This window comes from Vipera berus (assembly GCF_964194415.1).
Source record: "Vipera berus genome assembly, chromosome: Z".
NCBI classification, from domain to species: domain Eukaryota; kingdom Metazoa; phylum Chordata; class Lepidosauria; order Squamata; family Viperidae; genus Vipera; species Vipera berus.
The window spans coordinates 49495191-49518876 of record NC_138205.1 but is presented as its reverse complement, the minus strand read 5'-3'; the positions used below and the strand labels follow the sequence as shown (position 1 = coordinate 49518876).

At 36.8% G+C, this 23686-nt stretch overlaps 1 protein-coding gene across 3 annotated transcripts in view; it reads right to left on the bottom strand.

The window, feature by feature from the left end:
• Positions 1-20782, bottom strand: part of IMMT (inner membrane mitochondrial protein) — a 33369-nt gene extending 12587 nt beyond the window's left edge. For 2 of the 3 annotated variants that reach the window (XM_081344317.1, XM_081344319.1), the window contains exons 1-10: positions 20636-20782; positions 17262-17335; positions 15380-15569; positions 14433-14556; positions 10452-10574; positions 6978-7082; positions 6260-6396; positions 5004-5107; positions 3610-3745; positions 2446-2575 (exon numbers count right to left, since the gene is read on the bottom strand). In XM_081344317.1, the coding sequence (XP_081200443.1) occupies positions 2446-2575; positions 3610-3745; positions 5004-5107; positions 6260-6396; positions 6978-7082; positions 10452-10574; positions 14433-14556; positions 15380-15569; positions 17262-17335; positions 20636-20677 (1165 nt within the window). In that variant the 5' untranslated portion in view covers positions 20678-20782. The remainder of the gene's footprint in view (positions 1-2445; positions 2576-3609; positions 3746-5003; positions 5108-6259; positions 6397-6977; positions 7083-10451; positions 10575-14432; positions 14557-15379; positions 15570-17261; positions 17336-20635) is intronic. The other variant, XM_081344318.1, reaches the window with a different exon arrangement.
• Positions 20783-23686: the final 2904 nt, after the last annotated feature.

Genomic DNA, 23686 nt, shown 5'->3' with positions numbered 1-23686 from the left:
CCACGATTCCCATCTTAGACACAGAGTGAGCTAGATCAGAGATCACCAACCTTTGTCGGTTGGCGGACCAGAGGGAAAAGGAGGGGGAAGCAATTTACATGTGTGCACATGTGCAGGGCTGCAAGCACGCACACGCCGCAAACAAGGAAGGGCTAGCTCCTGCGTGATACTAACTCCACCTCGTTCTTGCAGCAAAATTTTTTTGCCAGCAACAAAAGTGATTCTTAGGAATAGATATTAATAAAAAGAAAAGAAGTAAAAGAAACTAGAGTGAAATAAGTCAACTGCATGAAGAGAATGTATGATTCAAGTAGAAGCAAAGAACACAGATTACTCCCTCCCCCCCAAAAAATGAATGCAACTAAATGTAAAAAAAGTAGATGTGGAAACAGTTGGGAACATAGTAAAAATAATAACATTACAAAGTACCGCAGAAGTGTGTGAAAATAATCTAATATAACATTTGAGAAAGGATTCTTGATGAAGGGAAAGAAAAAAGAAAGAAGAGCAGACAAGAAAAAAATGCATTTAAAAGAATGACTGTGGCAACAAATAAGGATGGCAAAATATACAATATGTATGGGGTCAAAAAGATGGCAACCAAAATGCATACATAAAATGAATAAAATATCTGATATAATCTGATACTGAACAAGTAGTCGGGAGTAAGAGAAGGATATATATCGATGTATTGATGGAACAAATATTCAAGGAATTCTTGTGGGATATTCATATATGTTATTTGGAGTCCTGAATGAATACATAAATGACTTTTGTGTGCAAGCAGTATGGCTGCCTGCCTGAGAATCCAAAGAAGTGCAGTAAATGTCAAATACATTGCATGATGCAACAAGGAGAATGAACCTGAAATATAAATGCATTGAAAACCAAGGTAGTTGTATCTACCAGGGAACTGGAGTGAATAATTTCAGATTACATGTAAGTGGCAAAAAAGAAGGCAGGTAGGAAAATTTGTGCAGGTAATAGAAGGCTTAGTATAGTATAGATAAGAAAAATCTGGACAAATGTTAAATGTACAAATTTGCATTCTACACGGGGTTTGTTAGAAAAATAAGTATTTGTTGAAAGAATTGATAATGCCCACCTTGTTATATGGAAATGAGAAAAAAAGGCATCTCAGCATGAAACAAAATTGAATGGAAAGAAAATGAGTTAAAAGTAAAGGAAGAGATAGGTTAAGAATGAACAGGGAAATTATGAGCATGGAATATAAAATCAATTAGTACAAAAGAAGTAGACATAATTAGTCATAGAGACAGACTAGATGAAGAACAACATGAAAAATAAGGATAGATAAGTTGAAAGAAAAGAGAAAAATGTGAAAGTACTGCGACAGTTAATCTTCAAAAAAGAGGCTAGAAATTTAAAGAACAAAAGGTATTACATTAATCGTTATATGCATGTGATGGAAGAATATGATTGATATTTGTGTAAACTGTATGTACTTGTTATTTCCTTTTCTTTTATCTCTGATCTTTAATTTCTTAGCTTACTAATTTTTCTGGGTTTGCATAACAATGCTTCTTTTAAATTCAATATCATAGATATGCATGGATTTACTGTACGTCAGCCATTTATTACTGGAGGATTTGGTACTGAGGAACTTACATCCAACTGCTGTTTTAGTGAACTACTTTGTATTGTTTATTTAATTTATACATTTCCTCATCCAAAACTGAACTGCAACAAGTATATCTTTATTGATTAGTTTCACTGAACTTATATTTTACTTATGACTGAACTATTTACTTTACTGTTAATATTTTAACATTATCTGCTTTAAAAATGCAATTTAATATATGGTGAAGAATGTCTTCAACAATAGTAGCTTATTAGGAGTTTTTGTTGTTTAAAATAGCTCAACTAATAGCTGATTTAAAAGGCAGACAAAAATACATTAGATGGTGTCACATTCAATCCGACATTCCTAGAACTTTAAAAGACATTAAGTAGTAAGTGGGAATTACCTTTGTCTAACTTATAGAACTGCTGTCTGTCATACATGAAGGTCTCCTATATATCTAACTTTGAATAAATGTCACTCTTAAAAGAACCATGTGCCAGCAGGAGGTTTTAATTTAATTGATGAGCTTGCACATTGTTTGTTTCTATATTTTAATTCTCCACATAAATACTGGAGGAGTATGAGTTTGTTTATTAAACACAAATGTACACCTTCTCAAATTTAAGGTACATTCTATTTAGATATGGCAGACTTTTATTGCTGATGGAAAGGAAAATATACCCATATGAAGCCCAAAAGAAAGTATCCAAAATTAAGAGTCCACAGAATTAAGTAGGCATCAATTTAAGGAGTTAACAAGGGGAAAGTGTCAATCAAGCTAAATCAGTGCTAAAAATCAAGTATTTAAATGGAGATGTTGGTCATGACGTCAGCTATTTATATATTTTGATCTTACTTACTTAGCCCCTTCCAACCAGTCTGAATGTCAGGAGTAACACTATCCAGCTCTCTCTGAAATTCTTCTCTTGCTTTGGTTACAAGATCATGGTACTGTGTTACTATTTTAGCCTCTGACTGTGCTGCTTGTACCTACAGAAAACAAAAAAGCTTAAAATCTCAAGTAGGTGTTCAGTCAGTAATTTTATAAACAATGCCTAGAGTAGAAACAGGCAAGAATAGGAATATCCAGTAACAAAACAGTTAAGCAATGATTCAATGGCAAAAGCTTATCAATTACTTCAATCATTTCTGATAGATGAGATAAATTATAAATTGTCCATATCTGTAGGTGAGCTAGAGGAGTCATTAACAATGATTCATTGTCAAATGATTTCTCTAATATTCCTATTGTCTGAATTAGACCGCTTCATCTACCTAAGGCATAGTAGTCTAGTTGGCCATTCCAGGACCACAGAGAATATGAAGAAAAAAGCAAGGTTAACTATCAGTATTGGTGGTTCTCAGAAGGGTAATGAATGTTTTCCCCCCACTACTGGTAGAAGTTCCAAAGAACAAATATGAAAGATTCAATCCCTGCCCAGGTAAGACATGAACATCCATTCTCTGAAGTTATGTGAACTTCTGAGAAGTTCTATTTGTGCATAGAAACTACCATGTGTCTACACAGGCAATCACTCAAATAGGACCAGTTATAGTTAAGGAATTTGACTTTTTTGCTTTTGAAGAAGCAGCAATCTTTCACATGTTCTCAGCTCTTGTCCTAGGTTCTCATTATCTAACCTCTATATTAAAAGGATAACTTTAAAATTCCTTGTTAGAAATATACAAAATAGAGATACTGATAGCATAGAAAAATGAAAAGGCAACAGTAATTATCCAACAATTAACAAAAATGAAAGAAAATATTTGAAAAAAGGATACTGAAATAAATTCCTATTTCATGTACTTCTCAGCAAAATATTACTTTATTTATTAGATGTACTGTAGTCTATTATGGGAAAATATATCAACTTATTTCTAAGATATCAAAAAATAAATGTTTATGTTTATGTTTATTGGACTTATATACCGCCCTTCTCCCATAGGATTGTTAGTATTAAAGTTCACTGAAATATCCATAACATTAATGAAAATCTATAAAACCCGATTTTGTATGAGTTTACCTTTTTGACCACATTGTCCAGATCAGTGATCATACGGTGGAGGTTCTCTTCTGTGCCCTGTATGTGAGGCTTGACTCCAGGTATATGAGATTTCTTGGCACTATCAATCACACCTTTCATTTTCTCTATTTCTTCTCTAAATGAAACCAGAATCCATCAAATATACCAGCATTCATTGTTTGTTCAAGCAAAAAAATGATGAAAATCCAATCTGTCACTGCTATGTGCATTGTTTATAAAGCAGGAGTTATCAACTTATTTAGATAGCAGGCACAATTTCACATAATATCATAGGTGCTAAGATGTAAAAAATGTTTAATAAAATGAAGATTACAGACATTTACATATTTACATCATCCCTGCCAGCCTCTGGAAAGTCCTTAAACAATTTTTTCCCAACAAATCCCAAGAAGAGCGAGCCTGTGAGATCTTTAGAATGTTGCCAATTTTCCTGAAATCTTGTTTTTTATTTCTAATTGTTATTTATAGTTGTTTATGTTTGTTTTTAACTGTTTTTGTTGTACACTGCTCAGTCACATGAGGGTGTGATGAGAGACCATATAAATTTATTTCAATAAATAAATAAATGTTTTAAGGCTGAACAAAATGTCTATTCTCATATGGGAACAAAGATCTTGCCAAATAAGGTAATATGAACTTTTAATAAAATGAAATAATTCCTTTTTAATGAAGTCGTTGAGCAGTATTAACAGGCAGTTCTCAGACCACTCTTTCAGTGACCGTTTGATGTTATGATGGTTCTAAATTGTAATGTGCTTACAACTGGTCTTTAAAGGACCAGCTGTCCATATACCTGTGGTCACGATTCTGATCTGGGTGCTTGTGCCTTTGTGACAGCTGCAGCATCCCACAGTCATGTAATCACCATTTGAGACCCTCCCTGCTTGCTTCCTATGAGTAAAGTCAAGAGGGAAGCCAATAGGATAGGCTGTAAGTCACTTCAGCAAATCTCCCCAACCCAGCAGCAGTCTGTGGCCTGTGGCCAATGCTTGTGTTATATCTCTCCAGTCACTGTGCACCCTTCACAACCCAGCAGCAGTCATTCTTGGCCTACAGTCATTCCTTGCAGCATCTTGCCAGTCACTGGTCATACCTGATCCAATAGCAGCCATTTACCTACCTATTTGCATTGCCTCAGATTTGCAAATTCCTGAGGGTTTCCCCATGGACCTTGCTTTTTGAAAACCAGCAGGAAGTTGAAAGGAGGCCCTCGTCTATCCTCACTTAATGATGGTAAGAGACTACTAATCTTGCTGCATTGTTTAGCAACAGAAATTCCAGTCCCAATAACTAACACAAAAACTCTACAATTGTTATTTTTATAGTACAAATATTTTTAAAATCTTTTTTAATATTAAAACTGGAAAACTCACTTTGCCTTTAGTAGAATATCTGCAGCTTCATCCACAGCTTTTCTACGATCCTTCAATGCTTCTTCCAAAGTTCGCCACTGAGTTGCCTTTTTCTCACTTTGAATCTAGCAAGATATTCAAGATACCAAATCATTTCATAATACATCATTATTATCATTATTTTTAATAATTCATTATTGGACAAATTCCTTGTGTAGCCAATCATACTTGGCCAATGAAGTATTTTATTCTATTCTAACATATCAGTAGCACAGATTATCCAAACCTTTGTAGATGTTCTTTCTTCTACCTTTTAGTAGGAGTATAAATGCACTAGCTAACTTTGAAAAAGTGGCTTTCATTCAACAATGTGATATATATATATGTTTACAAAATCAAAACGTATTTTGGGTTCTTTCAAATCACAGTCCCCAAGCAACAGATTTGCACTGTCTTGGTTCAAAATGTATCTCCAGAGCACACCGCTGAAAAAAATGCATTAGAGTACTTAGATACCGAGCATCTAGTCCTGCTGAATAAAAAAAAAGTACATCAATTTCCCAGGCACAATTGTGACTAGAATTGCTAAGCAAGGTGGTTGTTAAATGATTTGTGGCTATTTTAAACTTTTTTGTGTAACAGCTGTTAAAAGAATCACTCAAGTTGTCAAGTAAAACCAACCTCCCCTTCAACTGGTTTGTCAGAAACCAGTTAGGAAGGTTGCAAATGGTGATTACATGACCCTGTGACGCTGCAGCAGTCATAAATAATGCTGGTTGCCAAAACCCCAAATTTAGATCATGTGACCATAGTGATGCTGCAACTGTCATACACGATGACCAGTCACAATTTACTTTTTTCAGTGGTACTTTCACTTTGAATAGTCAGTTAATGAATTATTGTTAAGTACAAAACTATCTCTATTAACTTTTCATCTCTCTAATACAGACATGTCAAACTTGCGGCATCACATGACATCACGCGACATATGAGAGCTTTTTCACCATTGCTGGCAATGGGGTGGGCGCGGTTTCTTTATGACGCGTCTGGCCCACGGGCCAGCAGTTTGACACCCCTGCTCTAACAGAAAAACACCCCTGCTCTATTGTTGGTAGGTGAGGACTACTGTACTGTTGAATAACTTACATCCCACTTACATCTATTGGTTTTGATCTCTAGAGATGCATGCCACATTTAGCAACCTTTCCTTAGCGATTAAAAACACTTGAACAAAACTTACAAAAATTTAACATATAATAAAAATAAAGCAAGTGAACCTCAGAGTTATCCATAGCTTCTTTCAGTTTCTGAGCATGAAGATTGACTGCCTGCACAGCAGCTTCCTGGAGAGTAACTGCTTGCAAAGTGATACGAGCAGTGCTATTCAAAGCGCTTTCCAAGGATGCTGCAAGTGCTAGAAAGGGAAAGGCAAAAAACTGTGATAGATTTTATTGATCATTAACCTTACATGATTAACTTAAATCTTCCAGTTTAGTTTTTAATATTTTTTTCCATGGTTCTCTGGCATCTGACTACAATTTTTCATGAAATGCAGAACTGGCAGTATGGTTAACTATTTGCAGACAAGTCAAGACCAGAAATCAGATTTAAATACTTAAAAGTTGGTTGTCTATCCATTCTGACTTATATCAAAGCACTTAAAAGTTCCAGATTCGCTCATCCTGGCTTGTAGAAGGGTACTTCTACATAGTATTTATGAGGTACTTCTACACCACTGCCATAGTTCCAAACTATATTTTGGCACATAACTTTGCCACCTCATAAGAGCAATAAGAATTGAAACAAATAAAATGTATATTAAAATAGCCCATCAATCTATTTTTAATCAGAATATCTTTAAATGCTGTAAAATGAATATGAACCACATAAATTAATTATCTTTTCAAGAGGTAAAAGGTTTCTTTTAGAGCTACTGAAATTAAAATCATGGTTTTGGAATTGTACAAAAATAGCCCCATTATCTGCCCAACTTACCCTTAATTCTATCTTGTTCTTCTTTCTCTTGTTGTGCTAGACGAGCTGCAACCTCTTCAGGTGATCTTTCTTTTACAACAGCATCACCACGACGATGTTCTTTACCTAGATATACATATTTTAAGCACAATACTGAAAGGAAAACCAAGACTAAGCAAAACTTATTTTTAAGATAGTGACTTGTTAGATTTCTATAATGAACTGTGTGCTTGAAAAGCATTTTGCAGGTATATTAAATGTCCTCCTAATACCTTGTCTTAAACCAATTAGCAATGAGGGTTTGATGACTGAGCTATGCCTTCAGTCATTCTAATGGCATTAACACACACATTCATAAATCTTGAAATTATAGTGTGAACAACAGAGATCCACATTTCTGCTCACCCTGAAAACAGTATGAAGACACATTGCAGCTTTTTACACTACTCTGGATCTGGGGAGACAACAGTAAAATCTATGCACTGACACTGAGTTTTGGAGAGTTCAGTACAAGTATGGAAAATTTTCCACTTCTTCTAACACCTGAGTAAAGAAAGAAACATAATTGCTTTTTTGTGCTTTCTTCTAGTTCTAAAATAAAATTTAGGCCTGTGTTTTCATAGTAGGAATTGAAGTATCTCAATCAGTTGGTCAGTTTGATCAGCTAGTAACAAAATGAAACTCTGCTTGTAGCTTCAATTCCAAAATTGAGAACAGAGGCACAATCTGAAATTGGAGGTTATGGCTGCCTGAGGGAAAAGCCTTGCAAAATGTAAAATGTATTTAAGAAAACATACTAAAAACAGGTAACAGAAAAAAAGGAAAATCCTGATAACCACAAATTTTAGCTTACTACGAAAGAGAGTTAGTACCAGTGGACCACAATAACTTTTATGAACACTATCATAATCTGTAAATGTATTCCTTTTTGGAACTTTGGACTAAAAAAATTGGTAAGGCCAGAGGAAACCAGTGAAATAACTTCAGGGAAAGATCCTACCTATATACCATCGGCAATGGAACAATTGTTTATCTGGATAAAATAGTAAACAGTATTCTTTCTTATTGGTATTGAAATCGATTTTCTTATTATCATCTAATTTCAAAGAAGACATTCATTAAGTTAATAAAATACACAACCAGGACATAGGGGGCGAAATATACAAAAGTAACTCTTAAATTTATTTCATGATGACATCTAAATACTGTGACAGATTCATTGAATTCTTACAAAATTACACAGAAGAATTTCTTTCTCCATAAGATTTCATAAAGAGGGATTTAAAAATAGTCACAAAAGCAGTAAGTACAGTGAAATTGAATATATATATTCCAAGTCATGTTCACGTTAATTTCTTCAAAAGAAAAAAATTAAAAAGGATGAGGCATTCATTATCAAGAAAAGTAGTCTGTCAGAAATAAAGAGGGGGAAAAACTTTATAAGAACAATATTTATAGTTTTTTTTATTTTCTCAACTTTGTATTTTATTGCTAAAGTTTTCAAAAAAAAAATCTGGGATATTTTATTGAGAAAAATGTTTTTTCCGGTTTAAACTGAACAAAAATAAACCCAATAATGAGACTCCTCCCCAAAATGGCTGCTGACCAGTAGGAAGATTTTTTTCTCTCCCGCCAACAATCTGCTGTTTTTTTTGCTGCCAAAGCTGGTTCTTTGGCAGCGTTGCTCTCTAGATTCGAATTGTGGCACTTAGAAATGACCCAAGATGAGCTTCCGGTGATGTCGCTGCAAGGTGGGTACTGAGGAACGAATCTCCTTTCCCCAAGTCCGATTTCTACCAGCTGGGGAGTCCAATAGGACCGAAAGTCGCCCCGCAGAGGTGATTGGCCAAAAGGCGAAACTATGCAGATTGCTTGATCCAAAGGAATCCTTGGGACCGGCAGGAAGAAAGGGTGACCGCACTCATGCAGTCTGCCAGAAGCAGCTGATCATTGGAGACAACGAATTTTAAAGCAGAAGGCAAACAGCCGATCTGGGTGACACTACTTTCCTTATCTCTCTTCAAATGGAAATACCAATTCTGTGAAACAGCATTCCAACAGCATTCAAAAACAAAACCCCTAGCTCCAAGGAGGGGGGATTTTTTCCTTACCTCTCCATCCTGAACTATAAGCAGCAGTTTAAGCTTTGGAGAAATTAAAACTGATAACAATACTGTGAAGCTGACTGAGGCATAAAAGAAGAATAACTTGGAAAACGTTTGGTTTTATAGATCGCTTTTTGTTTATTTCTTGTTTGGAAACCATCAGGTTTTTAACTTCTTGAACTTTTTCAAAGTATGGTGGGAATGGACATCTAATGACATCTAGTGGCAAAACTGAGAACTATATGCAGTTTGCTCTGGAGTAAAACATTCATTCCTTATAAATATCTTGGTGTCCTTGGAATTTAAAATCCTGAAGATTGTGGCTGGGAAAGAAAGACTCTTCTTGGATTGCCCTGTCTTACAGGATGGATTACACTTATAAATAAAAGCTGTGTTTGAAGTCATTGGACTTTTCTGGATTACAAATGCAGATTGACCTGGAATCTTTACAAGCTGTTTTGAAAGAGTGAATAACAAGAAATCCCTCCAAACAGAATACTTTGGATTACAAATTTTGGTTTTTTTTTCTTTTTTCTATTTTTTCTTTTTGCCCTTCTGCTATTTTTTACTATTTACTATTTTTATTGTTTACCTCTCCTATTTGCTAGGAGCTTAAATGTAAAGGTAAAGATTCCCCCGCACATGCGTGCTAGTCGTTTCCAACTCTAGGGGCCGATGCTCATCTCTGTTTCAAAGCCAAAGAGCCAGCGCTTGTCCGAGGAAGTCTCCCCTCAGGCAGGCAGGGGTGAGGGGGGGGCGGAGCGGGCAGGGCAGTTTTGGGCCGCTCAGTGTCTAAAAGGTTCGCCATCCCTGGAATATAGTAATAATAGAACTATAGAAATTAAGAGGGATGTTATTTTTTGTTAACAAATAAAATATATCTTTAATTGTTTCAGTCTCTGAAATAAACTTGATTTGAACTGAAGAGAGATGTTACCTTCATAACCAAAATAAATAAGAGTTTTGTCACTTTCTATATAAAACTAATATTTTTGTGACTTTTTTGCTACATTGAAGTTGAATATATAAGTTAACTGTTTTGGTTACTAAAAGCAGCAATTAGGCACATGACAATGTGAAATTTTAAGTTACACAATCATAAAAATTAATAATCTTAAATCAATTGATATGTTAGATGTGGGACAAAATTATTAATCTTCATGTCACTAAGCATCTCAAGAAAGTAAGCACAATCAGTAACAAAATATCAAAAGTGGTTATACAAAACTCTCAGAATAAATATTAAATAAGTCATTTGTCAATCAGTTGAGGAATTCTTGCTCAAAAAGCTGGCAAGAATCTTGACAGTTAACACCCATGTATAATGGGACTAACTCTGAATTTCCATAATTAATTTTTTTTCAGAATTTTGCAGATAAACAAAAGATACCTAAGTCAGGAGGTTTTTGCTGAACGTGACTTTTGTTGCATTCCTCCTCCTGCTGCATTCCTGGAGCTGGTACTGACAATGCTTCACCTGTTGCTGAGATTATGTGAGCGACTTCTGAGCCTGCTGTAAATATTGATGATACATAGACTTAAAGGGTTGGATGCTGAATGACTGAACTATCTTCTTGGGGATGTGATCCAACAGTTAATAGCCAGATCACTACCTTTACAAAGTACAATAGTACTGATTTTTATCTTAACTTTCTTTCTTCTTTTTTCTTTCTTTCTCTTTCTTTCTATCCATCCATCCATCTTTATTATTTTATAAATAATTCGAGGAAGTGAGCATATATAACATTCCTTCTTCCTCCTATTTTCTCTACAATAAAAACCCTATGAGGTGGGTTGGGCTGAGACTAATCTTAACCTTAACCATTACACCAAACTGGCTCCCAAATTTAATTATTTTATATGGTTTGGGGTTGTTGTTTTTTTCCTATTTTTCTAATTGCATTTCTTTAGTATTCTATATCATGTTATGACCTGTAATCACAATGAATTAATTGAATGATTGGCACTGTAAACATATCAGGAGGAGAGGGAGGAGCCCTTGCAGGGGCGGGCCGAGGAGTTTAGTCATCATCTGGCGGATAAAATCGCTCAGATTCGGGCCGGCTTGGACTCTGACTGGACAGAGTCTGACGTGGAGGAATCGAGCGGTCTTGAGAGTGTTACCTGGACTGAGTTCGATCCTGTGACCCCCCGATGAGGTGGACAGGATCATGAAGAGGCTGAGCTCTACCACCTGTTTATTGGACCCGTGCCCCTCCTGGCTGGTTTATGCAGCCCGGGAGGAGACACGAGGCCGGTTCCAGGCAGTAGTAGCTGCTTCTTTGAGAGAGGGTGTTTTCCCTGCCGCCTTGAAAGAGGTGGTGGTGAGGCCCCTCCTCAAGAAGCCTGCCCTGGACCCAGCGATTTTGAATAACTATCATCCTGTCTCCAACCTTCGCTTTTTAGCGAAGGTTGTCGAGAGTGTGGTGGCGCATCAGCTCCCTCTGTTCCTGGAGGAAACTGATTATCTTGACCCGTACCAATCGGGTTTCAGGCCTGGGTACAGCACGGAGACGGCATTGGTCGCGCTGGTGAATGATCTCTGGCGGGCTCGGGACAGGGGTTGTTCCTCTGTCCTAGTCCTATTAGATCTCTCAGTGTCTTTTGATACCATCGACCATGGTATCCTACTGCGGCGTCTCAGGGGGTTGGGAGTGGGGGGCACTGTTTTACAGTGGTTCTCCTCCTACCTCCTGGGTCGCTCGCAGTCGGTGTTGACGGGAGGGCAGAGGTCCGCCCCGAGATCTCTCGTTTGTGGAGTCCCTCAGGGGTCAGTCCTCTCTCCCCTCCTGTTAAACATCTACATGAAGCCACTGGGTGAGCTCATTCGTGGTTTCGGGGTGGGGTATCACCAGTACGCTGATGATACCCAACTTTTTCTTTCCACCCCGAACCAACCCAGTGATGCCCTCGCCGTGATGTCCCGTTGCCTGGAGGCGGTCCGGGTTTGGATGGGGAGAAACAGGCTTCGTCTCAGTCCTGCCAAGACTGAGTGGCTGTGCATACCGGCATCTCGGACTGACCAGCTTTTTCCATCGTTAACGATGGGGGGTGAGGTGTTACCCACCCCCGTCGATAGGGCTCGCAACTTGGGCGTCCTCCTGGATTCATGGCTCAGTTTTGAAGATCATATAGGAGCGTGACCAGGGGGGCTTTTGCCCAGGTTCGCCTGGTGCGCCAGTTGCAGCCCTATCTGGACCGAGATGCCCTACGCACAGTCACTCATGCGCTCGTGACCTCCCGGTTAGACTACTGCAATGCTCTCTACATGGGGCTGCCCTTGAGGACCACTCGGAGGCTTCAACTGGTGCAGAATGCAGCCGCGCGAGTTGTTACTCCCGTGTAACACCTCTTCTCCACGAGCTGCATTGGCTTCCAGTTGCCCTCCGGGTGAGATTCAAGGTGCTGGTGATGACCTATAAAGCCCTAAATGGCTTGGGTCAGGACTATCTAAGGGAACACCTGCTGCCGGCATCAACTTCCCATCGTCCTGTGCACTCCCACAGGGAGGGCCTTCTCAGGGTACCGCCAGTTAAGGAATGCCGGCAGGTTATTCCCAGGGGGAGGGCGTTCTCTGTGGCTGCGCCGGCCCTATGGAACCAACTACCCACGGAACTTAGGACTGCCCCCGACCTTCGTTCATTTCGCTGGGACCTGAAAACCTGGCTCTTCGAGCTGTCTGGCCCAGACTGAGGGGTGTTTAATTTTTAATTGGATTTTAGACTTTAATTTTTAGGGCTTAAATTTAATTAATTGTTTTAACTGATTTTAATTTTTGTATTTTATGTTTTAATTGCCTTGTAAACCGCCCTGAGTCCTACGGGAATAGGGTGGTATATAAACTCAATAAATAAATAAATAAATATACAAAAACTCCATTCATACATTATTCCATGTCACTACTACTGCCACTCCTTTGCTTCAAGCAGGACTTTGGAAGCTCTTACAAAGTCTTACTTGAGGCAGAGAAGAAGGTAACTTCTGTCTCTGTGAAAAGCTTGCAACAAATTATTGAAAATCCAAAGGCACTCTTTTTTTAAATATTCCAATCGCCATCAAATAGCATCTAAACAGAACAAAACAAGTGCTTTAAAAACCAAGGTATGACATGTCATTCTTTTTCCAAATAGAAATAACAAATAGACAAAGCTTTACTTTGCACCTAGAGTATTCAAAAGTAATAACCAGATAGGTATAGGTAGTACATTTTTTCCAGCGGCAATTAAATTTTATAGAGCTAAGGTAATCTAATTTTTACTCCATGGAGTGCAATTCTGCATTTAAAAATAAATGATGTCCCATGCTTTTCAATTCATTTCTAATGTTTTATTTTAAATTAAACTAGAAAGTCCTCTAATAACTGTTTTGTATGCGAGGCCACCACCTGAGATAATGACTGCAATTGAATTTTGGAAGCAAATCTCCAGTCCTACTACTCCAGTCCTACTCCAGTCCTACTACTCCAGTCCTGTAAAAAGCCATAGGAAATTATCTTTCCTGTTATAGCCTAATCACCAATGATTTACAAACTGGCTAATGTTTCAAATTATAACTTAAAAGAATTTTATCTCAATCCTTTTGCTATTCCTAATTATTTTAAGAAGCTTTCTTTGTCATGCCGAAAAGTATTCAGATAAGCAAGACTTAATGCCCTGCTAACAAACATGCGGGAAACCAGTCTAAAAATATTTCCCAATGAGATAATAACTGCATTTGCTCAGAAATAATTACCGTAAATCAGTAACTCATGTTCTCTTCTACTGTCCCTTATTTCAATACTGGAAACTGATTCTAATATACTCTCTTTCTTCTGAGTTTAAGTATTACTATGAGTGCCAAACTGTATAATTTATGCCACTGATATTTCTAAATCTTTTTTTTATTGCAGCTGCTGTTAAGAATTGCCTTTTTGGGAATCCAAAGATACCCAAAGCTATTTACTTTCTTACTGCTGCTGTTTGTATACACATAAAAATACTTTTATCTTATTTAATTTAACCTATTCAATCTATTACATAATTTTCCTTCTCTTAATTTATTTAATTAGTCTCAACTAATCTAGGTATTTTTCCTTTTAATTTGTTCTTTGACCATAAATATGTAAAGAAATAATTTTCTGAAGATTCATGGTTCTTATATTTGTTACATAATGTTTTTAACCTTTTAATAATTTTATACATAAAATATTTTTAAAGCATATTTCAACAACAGAAGTCATCAGCAAGCACAGAATATAAAAGGACACAGGTATTAATACACTCAAAAGAAAAACAGATTAGAGCTAATTTAAAATAACAGCTAGTTTCAAACATTACATCTTTCATTAATAGGACACTGCTGCCTAGTAGGATTTTAGGGAAATAGTTTTTACCTTCTTTTTCTTCAGTAGTAGTTGAAGTAGTATCTATTTTGCTCTTTGGAGATCTCACAACCGGTTGTTTAGAATCTTTCTTTACTTCTGCTACAGAAGAGATATTTAGTGGAGCTGACTGTATCTGGGGGGGAAAAATATTTAGTTCCATTAGTTAATCGACTTTCTTGTTATAATTTTAATCTTTTTATTTGTGCTTTGCCATCTGGTGTTTTAAAAAATATTCTGACCTGAAAGAAAAAGAAAATTCCTCTTGCTTTCCCAGTACCTAGTAGTATGACATAACTTCATCATGAATTTCATCTTAGCTATGAAATAAATAAAGTTTACAAAGAAAGAATTTCATTTTCAAGGACAAAAACTGAACCCTAAAGTTTAAAGCTAAAAGCTAACTAACTAAGAACAGTATCAGAAGCCAGCAAAGCCTTCAACCAGAGTTTCATTAAAGGGATTCTCAAAATCTAATAAACTTTTTGAGATTATACATTCTAGAAAAGGAATGGTATCCTGAAGAACATTTTTGAATTACATATTTATAATATAGTCCAAGGGACACGGTAGCTCAGTGGGTTAGGACGCTGAGCTTGTCAATCAGAAGGTCGGCAGTTTGGCGGGTCGAATCCCGAGTGCCGCATAACAGAGTGAGCGCGTTACTTGTCCCAGCTTCTGCCAACCTAGCAGTTCGAAAGCACGTAAAAATGCAAGTACAAAAATAGGGACCACTACGGTGGGAAGGTAACAGCGTTCCGTGCGCCTTTGGCGTCTAGTCATGCCAGCCACATGACCACGGAGACGTCCTTGGACAAGCGCTGGCTCTTTGGCTTTGAAACAGAGATGAGCACCGGCCCCTAGAGTTGGAAACGACTAGCACACATGTGCAGGGGAACCTTTACCTTTACCTAATATAGTCCAAATCCCAAGTGCAATTTTAAAAAAACAAAACTTACTGGTTTCTTTGGTGTTGAAACATTATAAGGAAGAGGGCCCAAAACTATTTCAAATAAATCGCTGGAATAAGGGATTGTCTTCTCTATATTTTCTCGGAAGCGTGGATCATAATTTGCATATAAAATTGTTCCACCTATTCCTCCGCCAACAAACAAAACACTGGCACCGATTATTTTCCCTGCAGATACACTGTTAAAACAAGAAAAATATCTTTTAGATATGTATTTAAAAACAGAAAGAAGAGTATCAGATATATGTTAGAAAGCCTAGTCTTCCTACATTAAAAAGCCTTAAATATCTATATGTAATTATCTGCATCATATATATCTTTGAATGCAAATGAGAGAAATGTCTAACTCCTATAAACCATGACATAAACACTATTCCCAATAACATATAAAATATACCCCAATGTATTATAACCAAGGCTGGATTTGAAGATGAAAAAGTGCTTGGGAGCAGAGACACTAACATATCATCTGTCAGAAACTTCTCAAAGCAGCTTCTTCTTCAGAACATCACAACTGCTCTTTGCAACATTAATACAATTCAAGGTAAAATGGGATTTTTCCCTTTCTCAACTTTATATACATAACAGGCAAGCCTTGAACAGAGTTTCCCCAAACATAATTTATGAGTACAACTAGTCCTTGATTTATGACTGACTGCTTAGCAACTATTTGAAGTTATGACAGATTTCTCTCCCCCAAAAGTACTTAAAACCCAATTTCAAGGTTACAATGGCAGCATTATGCTGTGGTCATGTGATTGCATCTTCGGTGCTTGACAACAAACTCCCCTTGATTACTGTTTGCAGTGTTCTTTGGTTATATGATCATACTTTTCAATATTTTTGTCTGCTTTCCAATATTTATTTTTAGTTTACAGGAAAAAGTGCCATAATAGGTATGCTGGATTCACTTAATGACCACAATATTTGCTTAACCACCATGGCAAAAAATGTCATAAACTTGGGCCTGGTCACATAGTGACCCACTTAATGACCACAATGACTTACGACTATAATTCTAGGCTCAATTATGGTTGTTAGTTGAGAACTACCTGTAGTCACAAGAAATGATTGGCTGTTTTATAAAAGCAGTAAGAAAATCCATTGGTACACCTAACAGAGCTTTTGTGTTTCACCGATTCTTCAAAAGTTCTTGTAACTTTTCTATCAGAAGTTCCTTGCATTAAAGTATTCAAAGAGCATCAGTATGACACTAAATATAAATTGCCTTGTATAGAAGCAATGCAAATTTCATATTTCTGCACTGTAAATCACAATATTAGGTGTGATTTGGAAAATCACATCTAATATTGTTTCAAAACTATTAATGTCTTTGAAAAGTACCCACTTCCTTTAAGTGAAAACATTAAGTAAATGGAAAAATAAGAATATGGCAGAATAGTTGTTATTACAAAACATATTCATTAGTTTATAAATTTTTTTCTTCTAAATCAGATTTCACAAATTAACCTGAAGGTAAACAAATCTTTATGAAAATTGAAGAACAGAGTTATGCTATGTATTAAAATAAAGCACCCATTATCTTGCCATTGTAACTTCAAATGGTTATAAAATGACTGGTTGCTAAGCAAGGACTATGTGTATATGAGATGTGAAGATTGGCTTTCCCAGAAGTTATATAATAATATTGGAAGGATGATAACATTTACTTTGTTAATCTAGCATATCATTTGTTTATTTCATTCAATAAAGGAAGATACAAAAATGTGTATCCAATGCACTGCTCTATCAAGAAAAATACCCTAGATCTCCCACCTAGCATAGCAATTGTAAAGTATGCTTAGAGGATGGCTCCCTATATCATCTCTAGTGAGAATTAATTTAAAAAACCCTTTTATGAATCTACATACCCAGGTTCTCTAGATGAAGCATATCCACGAGACAGACGTGAAGAACGGAGTGAACTTTTACTACAAAGACAATTCTAAAAAAAATACAATATGTTACGAATAATGACTTTCTTCAAATTCATTTCATTTAACTCATATTTTTCCAATCTTTAAAATTCTGTTTATTACAGAAGCCTTGCAAATAACTACCTACTTCTTGGCTTCTGCCCACCTTTACTTTCTGTGAAGATTATGTGTGATATTTTGGTAGCATAAAACCAAAATTAATAGGTTTTTTTTTACCCTGTGACCTGGAAACATTCTGTTCTTGCTAGGACAGAACTTAATCTGATTAAGACATCATATTAAGAACTCTAATTTCCAACCCAGATTCAGAAATCTCTCTTTGGCAATTGGTTGTTATTAATTTATAACCTTTTAAATGTCTTGCTTACATTCAATTGAAGTACTATAACACAATCTACATTAGGCTAGCCTAACTTACCCAAGCTTTAAATGGTTCAAAATAGAGCAACTACGCTACTGTCAAGCATTATCATGTTTATAATATTATCATATTAAAACAATCAAACCAGTTCTCAATTTTCAACATCACTTTAAAGCAGGGTAATATAATTTAAATAACTGGGACCATTTTTTGAATTTTCAAATTTAAGTAGCTATCTTTTCAAAATTAAAAAAAGTTCGTTTTGTTTTGCGTAACAAAGCAAATTTATGTCAGGAAAAAACAGTTTTATCCTCTAGCCTGAATGTTCAGTCAACATTATTTTTTATTTGTGAAGAAAAATGCTAAAGGACTCTCACATGTATACTTTGACAATGGCATTAGGAATCTGACTTTTTCAGATAAATGTGAATATTCATTTCTACAGTTCAAACACAAATCTATTGATATTGCTTACAATGCTTTTAAGGTGTAAACACAGAATATTCAATTAATGAATCTCTTTCTAATGCACTGCTTTTTCCAACATTTCTTCATTTCAGCACCAACAATGAATTGATTCTTAGTCACATTTTACTGATAGCAATTGGAAAGAAAATATTCATTTAAGTTTTAAGTTTGATCAAAAGGTATTCTTTGATTGCTGCAGAAACTATGCTGATTTAGAAAATATGTCTCTTGTAATTCAGTTAAAAAAATTAAACTATTTGTTAATTTTGTGTCAACACAAGTTTTTAATTCTTGATTTAACATTTTATGAACTTAATTTTACCATTGTGTACAGATAATCCTCAATTTACAATCATTTGTTTAGTGACCGTTCGAGGTGAGAATGACACTGAAAAAAGTGACTTATGACCACTGCTCACACTGACAACCGTTGCAACATCCCCATAGTCATGTGATCAAAATTTGGACACTTGGCAACTGGCATGTGATCACTGGGGTCATGTGATCACCTTTTGCAGCCTTGACAAGCAAAGTCAATGATATACTATTCTGCAAAGGATGTCTGAGAATTGTATTAATCTTTCTTGTATTCTTAGTCATATCTTCATTTCTCATCTAATTGAATTGAACTGTTGGATAAAAACATTATGCCCAATTTGCTTATTTTCTTCCATAAAAGTAGAATGTAATAATGTTCAATGCAGAAAATAGTTACTCTGCATCACAAGGTATGAGACTGGAACTTCAAATTTATTACACTAATACAGTTTTCACTGAAGAACACAGTTTCCTTTTTAATTTTTTTAAGAACATGAGGGATATCTGCATATGGTACTAAGGAGCATCTCAGTTGTGATGGTTTCATGCACTCATTGGATAGACTGTCATACAGTGTCTAATAACTGAAATTGACCAGATGTTGATTGCCTTGATATTTCACTGACTTTGAAGATCTTCTTCATTCTCTTGATGTATTCACTTCTAATCTTTTTTTTTACTTTAGTGTGCTTGATGCTGTCAGCTTTAAGAACACTCATATATTTACAATGTCTTTATTTAGACTCTTGATATTATTTCCACAGCACATCTTGATTCTGTCAGTTTTCACTATTTTTCCCCATTTGATGATAAGCCTGGCACATTAGTCCAGTCTAAACTCCACAGCAATATCTTAGCTATGTATATGGACAGCGTTGAGCAGTGATTCTATTTCAGATGGTATTTTTTCATACAGCTTCAAATCATCCATGTAAATAGATGTTTACATGGCAGATGTTCTGATGTTTGGTAGACATGGCTCAAGTTATTCGGTATTGTTGACAGAGGAATCAGTGCAATGACAAACAGTGATAGTGAAAAATTCCTCTCTTGATATTAACCTCTCCCATCATTGGCCAGCAACTGTCTCTTCCACTGTGCCATTGATCTTTGCACAAAGCTTTTGATGTTTCTACTGACTCCTGTTATTTCTAAGCACTTGATTATCCAATTTGCCACTTTCTCACCATGGGGCTATTCTAATTTAGGGGGCTAAAGTATGTTACATGTTTGCATGCTCCAAAGATACAATTGATTGGAATTTTTCTAAACATTCTAAATGAAAAAGATGAAAAATAGTAATTCCATAAAGGCTTATTTTGCAACTAAAGTTAACAGAATATCAGAATAAACTATTGGATGTTGTTTTTAATACTAGAAGTAATTTGTGGAACATGCTAAATCGAATTGTTACTTCAAAAGTATGTGTTGAATGCATTCAAATCACCTCTACCGGTTTCACAAGTCATCCAGATTACACCTTCTTTCTCTTCCTAAAGAGCAATACGTAATTTTAATAAATAGCTTTTCAAACAAGGTCATGTCTTTCTATGTTGTCACAAAGACTGTGCCCACAATTTGACTGGCATGGATGGCTGGATGCTGTTCAGCTGCCTCTCACGACAATAGAGGAAGTCCTTGAAATACCAAGAGCTTCCAGGAGTAACAGGCCGAGCTCCGAAGGTGATCCAAGGAGCCTACCAACCCAGAAGCCCTTGCCTACCACCTAGCAGACAACGAGAGTGATCGGCACTTGACCTTGCGTTCTCGCAAGGCTCTCATCTTTCTTATTAAGCCTGTTACGGAACTACAGTTAACTGCAAGCCGACGCAGTAAGAAATTCAGAGCCCTCCCTCCCCCCTCCCCTGGAAAAAGTACGCCAGCCCGCACTGCCTGATGGGAAGCGTAGGCTCAATTTAAACGCACACACTACTAGCCGCCTCCCACCGTATTTCCCCGGTCGCCCTTCTCCTGCAACGTGTAGGTAACTGAGTAGTTCCCACATATTGCTTTTTCCTCACGGCTGAGGTTGAAGCCGAGCTGGAATGATGAGGCCTCTTCCGTTTCTCCTGCTCATTTGTTACGAGGTAGGCGCCGTGACAAAAGGCTGCAACTGGGACCGGAGCAGGGCCGGAGGCACCAGCTCTCTCGTGTTGCTCACCTGAGCCGCTGTGGTCGCCACGCGCTGACAGACCCGCAACATGATGCCGAGGACAGACCGCCGAAGTGAAAAAATGTGTCCAGAGCCACCGCCTCTCTGCCCCCGCAGTGACAAGGGCCCAGGGCACGTTACGAGGAGGGAGGAGCTTGTGTTTACCAATCAAAATGGACCAAACGGCGAATATGCAAATATCCTCCCTCTATCATACAAAGACTATCATGGCTGTCAATTGGATTATAGACGTCATCAGCCACGCGTACTAAGAAGCGCAGGATGAGTCGCTCTTGGGCCTTGGGCTCAAGGAACGGTTTTGGCGCCATGTCTGCAATGTTTTGCCTGGATGGTGGTAGCCCTTAAAACTGAAGAAAGATTTCGTGTTTATTTTCAAATCAAAGAAAGAATTATATAAATAATTTCGTTTTGATTTTTCATATTTAAATTGTTCTAATGAAAATATGACCTGTCATTGTCAATAGCCTTGCAAAATCTGCTGTTGTAAAGGAGAGAAGCAAAAAATAACGTGTAACAATTTTGTATTGGAATAATGTTTATTCTAAACATTAACAGCCAGTTCCACAGCATTTTCATGGAAGTTATAAAAAGAATAAAAGAATTAAAATGAATTATTTTCATGTTCAGGGTTAACATCATAAAACAAGAGCAGTATAGTGTCAACCTGTTAATACTATTAAAAGATACAAAAAGTAAACCAATCCTCATGGTTCAGACAGGTTCAGTTATGTTGCCTGAACCCCATAAAATGCTACTCCTTTCCCCCTCCCCTATTCATTTTATGTATATTTTTTAAAAAAATAATGTGGCACTGGGATAACAATCTTCCTCTAAACAAGTCATTTACTCATGTTCCATATTTGTTGACACACTCCTGCTAGCACTTCAACTATCCAGCGATTTTTAATTCTTCATATATAAATTAAATAAATACATAGTATGTTTGTTATCTGATGTTTGTTATTTTACTGTTTGATTTATTTATGTTGTCTCTTGGACTTTTCTTTCCAGCATAGCTGATTCCTAGATATAAATGCTTCTGTCATTCAATAATCCCACTGTAAAGATTTTCAATACAAAACTTTTATCTTTGTTCATTTACTTCACTTTTGATTACTGTTGCCAATCCCACTTTAGCTGTAGATTTTCCTGTGATATTTAATCTTTTAAAAAATACCTTTCATTTTTCTATTTATTTTCTTTTAATGGATGACATAATTGTGATATATTTTTAACCTATTCTTGCTAAATGGCTATGAGATTCTCAGTCATTCAGATTAAAAAGCTGCTTTTTCAAAGGCAGCTGGACTTTCTTTGTTTTTCTTTGAGGACGTTCTGCTTTTCATCCAAGAAGCTTTTTCTGTTCTTGTTGTGTAGCCAGCTCTTTACGGAAGGTTCAAAACAGCAACATGCTTTATTGAAGGTCAGAACAAACAGAAGCAGCAAGAGAGCTGCTGCACTGCTATTTATACGGTTGGCCAATAGGCAGTGACCAATAGGTTTGAAGCTAAGGTTTCCCACCCAAAGACCTACTTAGCTGGCTGGTGACAACCAGTCTAGGCTGGCTAGCAACTGTTACAAGTATACATGTGAAATAGTATTAGCAATTGAATTAGCAAACAGTGCAACTCCAGCAAACACTTACAACATATATAAAACCCAATACATTACAGTTCTCATACAAGTTCTTACTGAAACTTACTGAATGAGAAATGAAATTTCTCCAAGGAAAAACAGAAAGCACAGCTGCCTTTTGAAAAAGCACCTTTGGCATATTCTTGCTGAATGTTGATATTTTGTGTTCAGTAGTCTTTGGTCCTTATGGCTCAAGATGTTCTTCATTTTTCTGGCTGTAATGATAGTTTCTTCTTAAAACCACTTGGATCTTACTTACTCTTTTTTTTGCAAATATCTCTTTCCATAGCTGCTCAGATTCTCTTGTTAAATTGTAATGAATGTATTCCTTGCACATCTTAGATTCTGCATATACATCATACAAGTCAAATCTCATATATATGCTAAATTGCCTCATTTTTATTTTTTATCTAAAATTGAATTCATGATCTGTTCAACACTTTGTATTTGACATGTTCTGACTGGATTGTCTTTGCTATTATGAACTAACTTGACTCCAGTATTGTCCTTTGAGATACATAATCTGTCTATAACTTTAGGTTTTTTTCTCTGTTTATCTTCAATCCTGCTACTTCTCCAAATTCCTTTATCTTTTTCAATAATTTCAAGGTTGTCTCCACCAGTTATTTTAGTCGTCTGCAAACTCTTGTAATTTATACCTTTCATCTTTTATCTTGATTCCTTTGATTTCTGAATCTTGTTTATTAAAAACTTCCAAAGTCAATATAAATAAATAATAGGAGTCTATCAGTTCCAGGGAGTAGGGGTCCAAAGAAATAAAAACAGTTTCACCCAGATCAAAAGCACGATGTTGATGGTCCGCTAATTTATTTATTTATTTATTTTTATTTTATTACATTTATATACCGCCCTTTCCCTGAGGACTCAGGGCGGTTTACAGGGAATTAAAAACCACAATACAAAAGTTAAAACCAGTTTAAAAAAGATTAAACTTAACCCTGTGCAAATAAAACCCCAGTTAAAATAAATTAATCCTCAGCCTGGGCCAGAGAGCTCAAAGAGCCAGGTCTTCAGGCCCCGGCGGAATGAACGGAGGTCGGGGGCAGTCCTCAGCTCCACTGGCAGCTGGTTCCAGAGGGCAGGCGCCCCCACTGAGAAGGCCCTATCCCTGGGCGTTACCCGCCGGCAATCTCTTACCGGTGGGACCCTGAGCAGACCCTCCCTGTGGGAGCACACTGGACGAAGGGCACTTGATGCTGGCAGCAGGTGTTCCCTCAAATACCCCGGACCCAAGCCATGTAGGGCTTTATAGGTAATGACCAGCACCTTGAATTTTACCCGGAGGGCAACCGGAAGCCAATGCAGCTCGCGGAGTAGAGGTGTTACATGGGAGTATCGGGAGACCCCCATTACAACTCGCGCGGCCGCATTCTGCACCAGTTG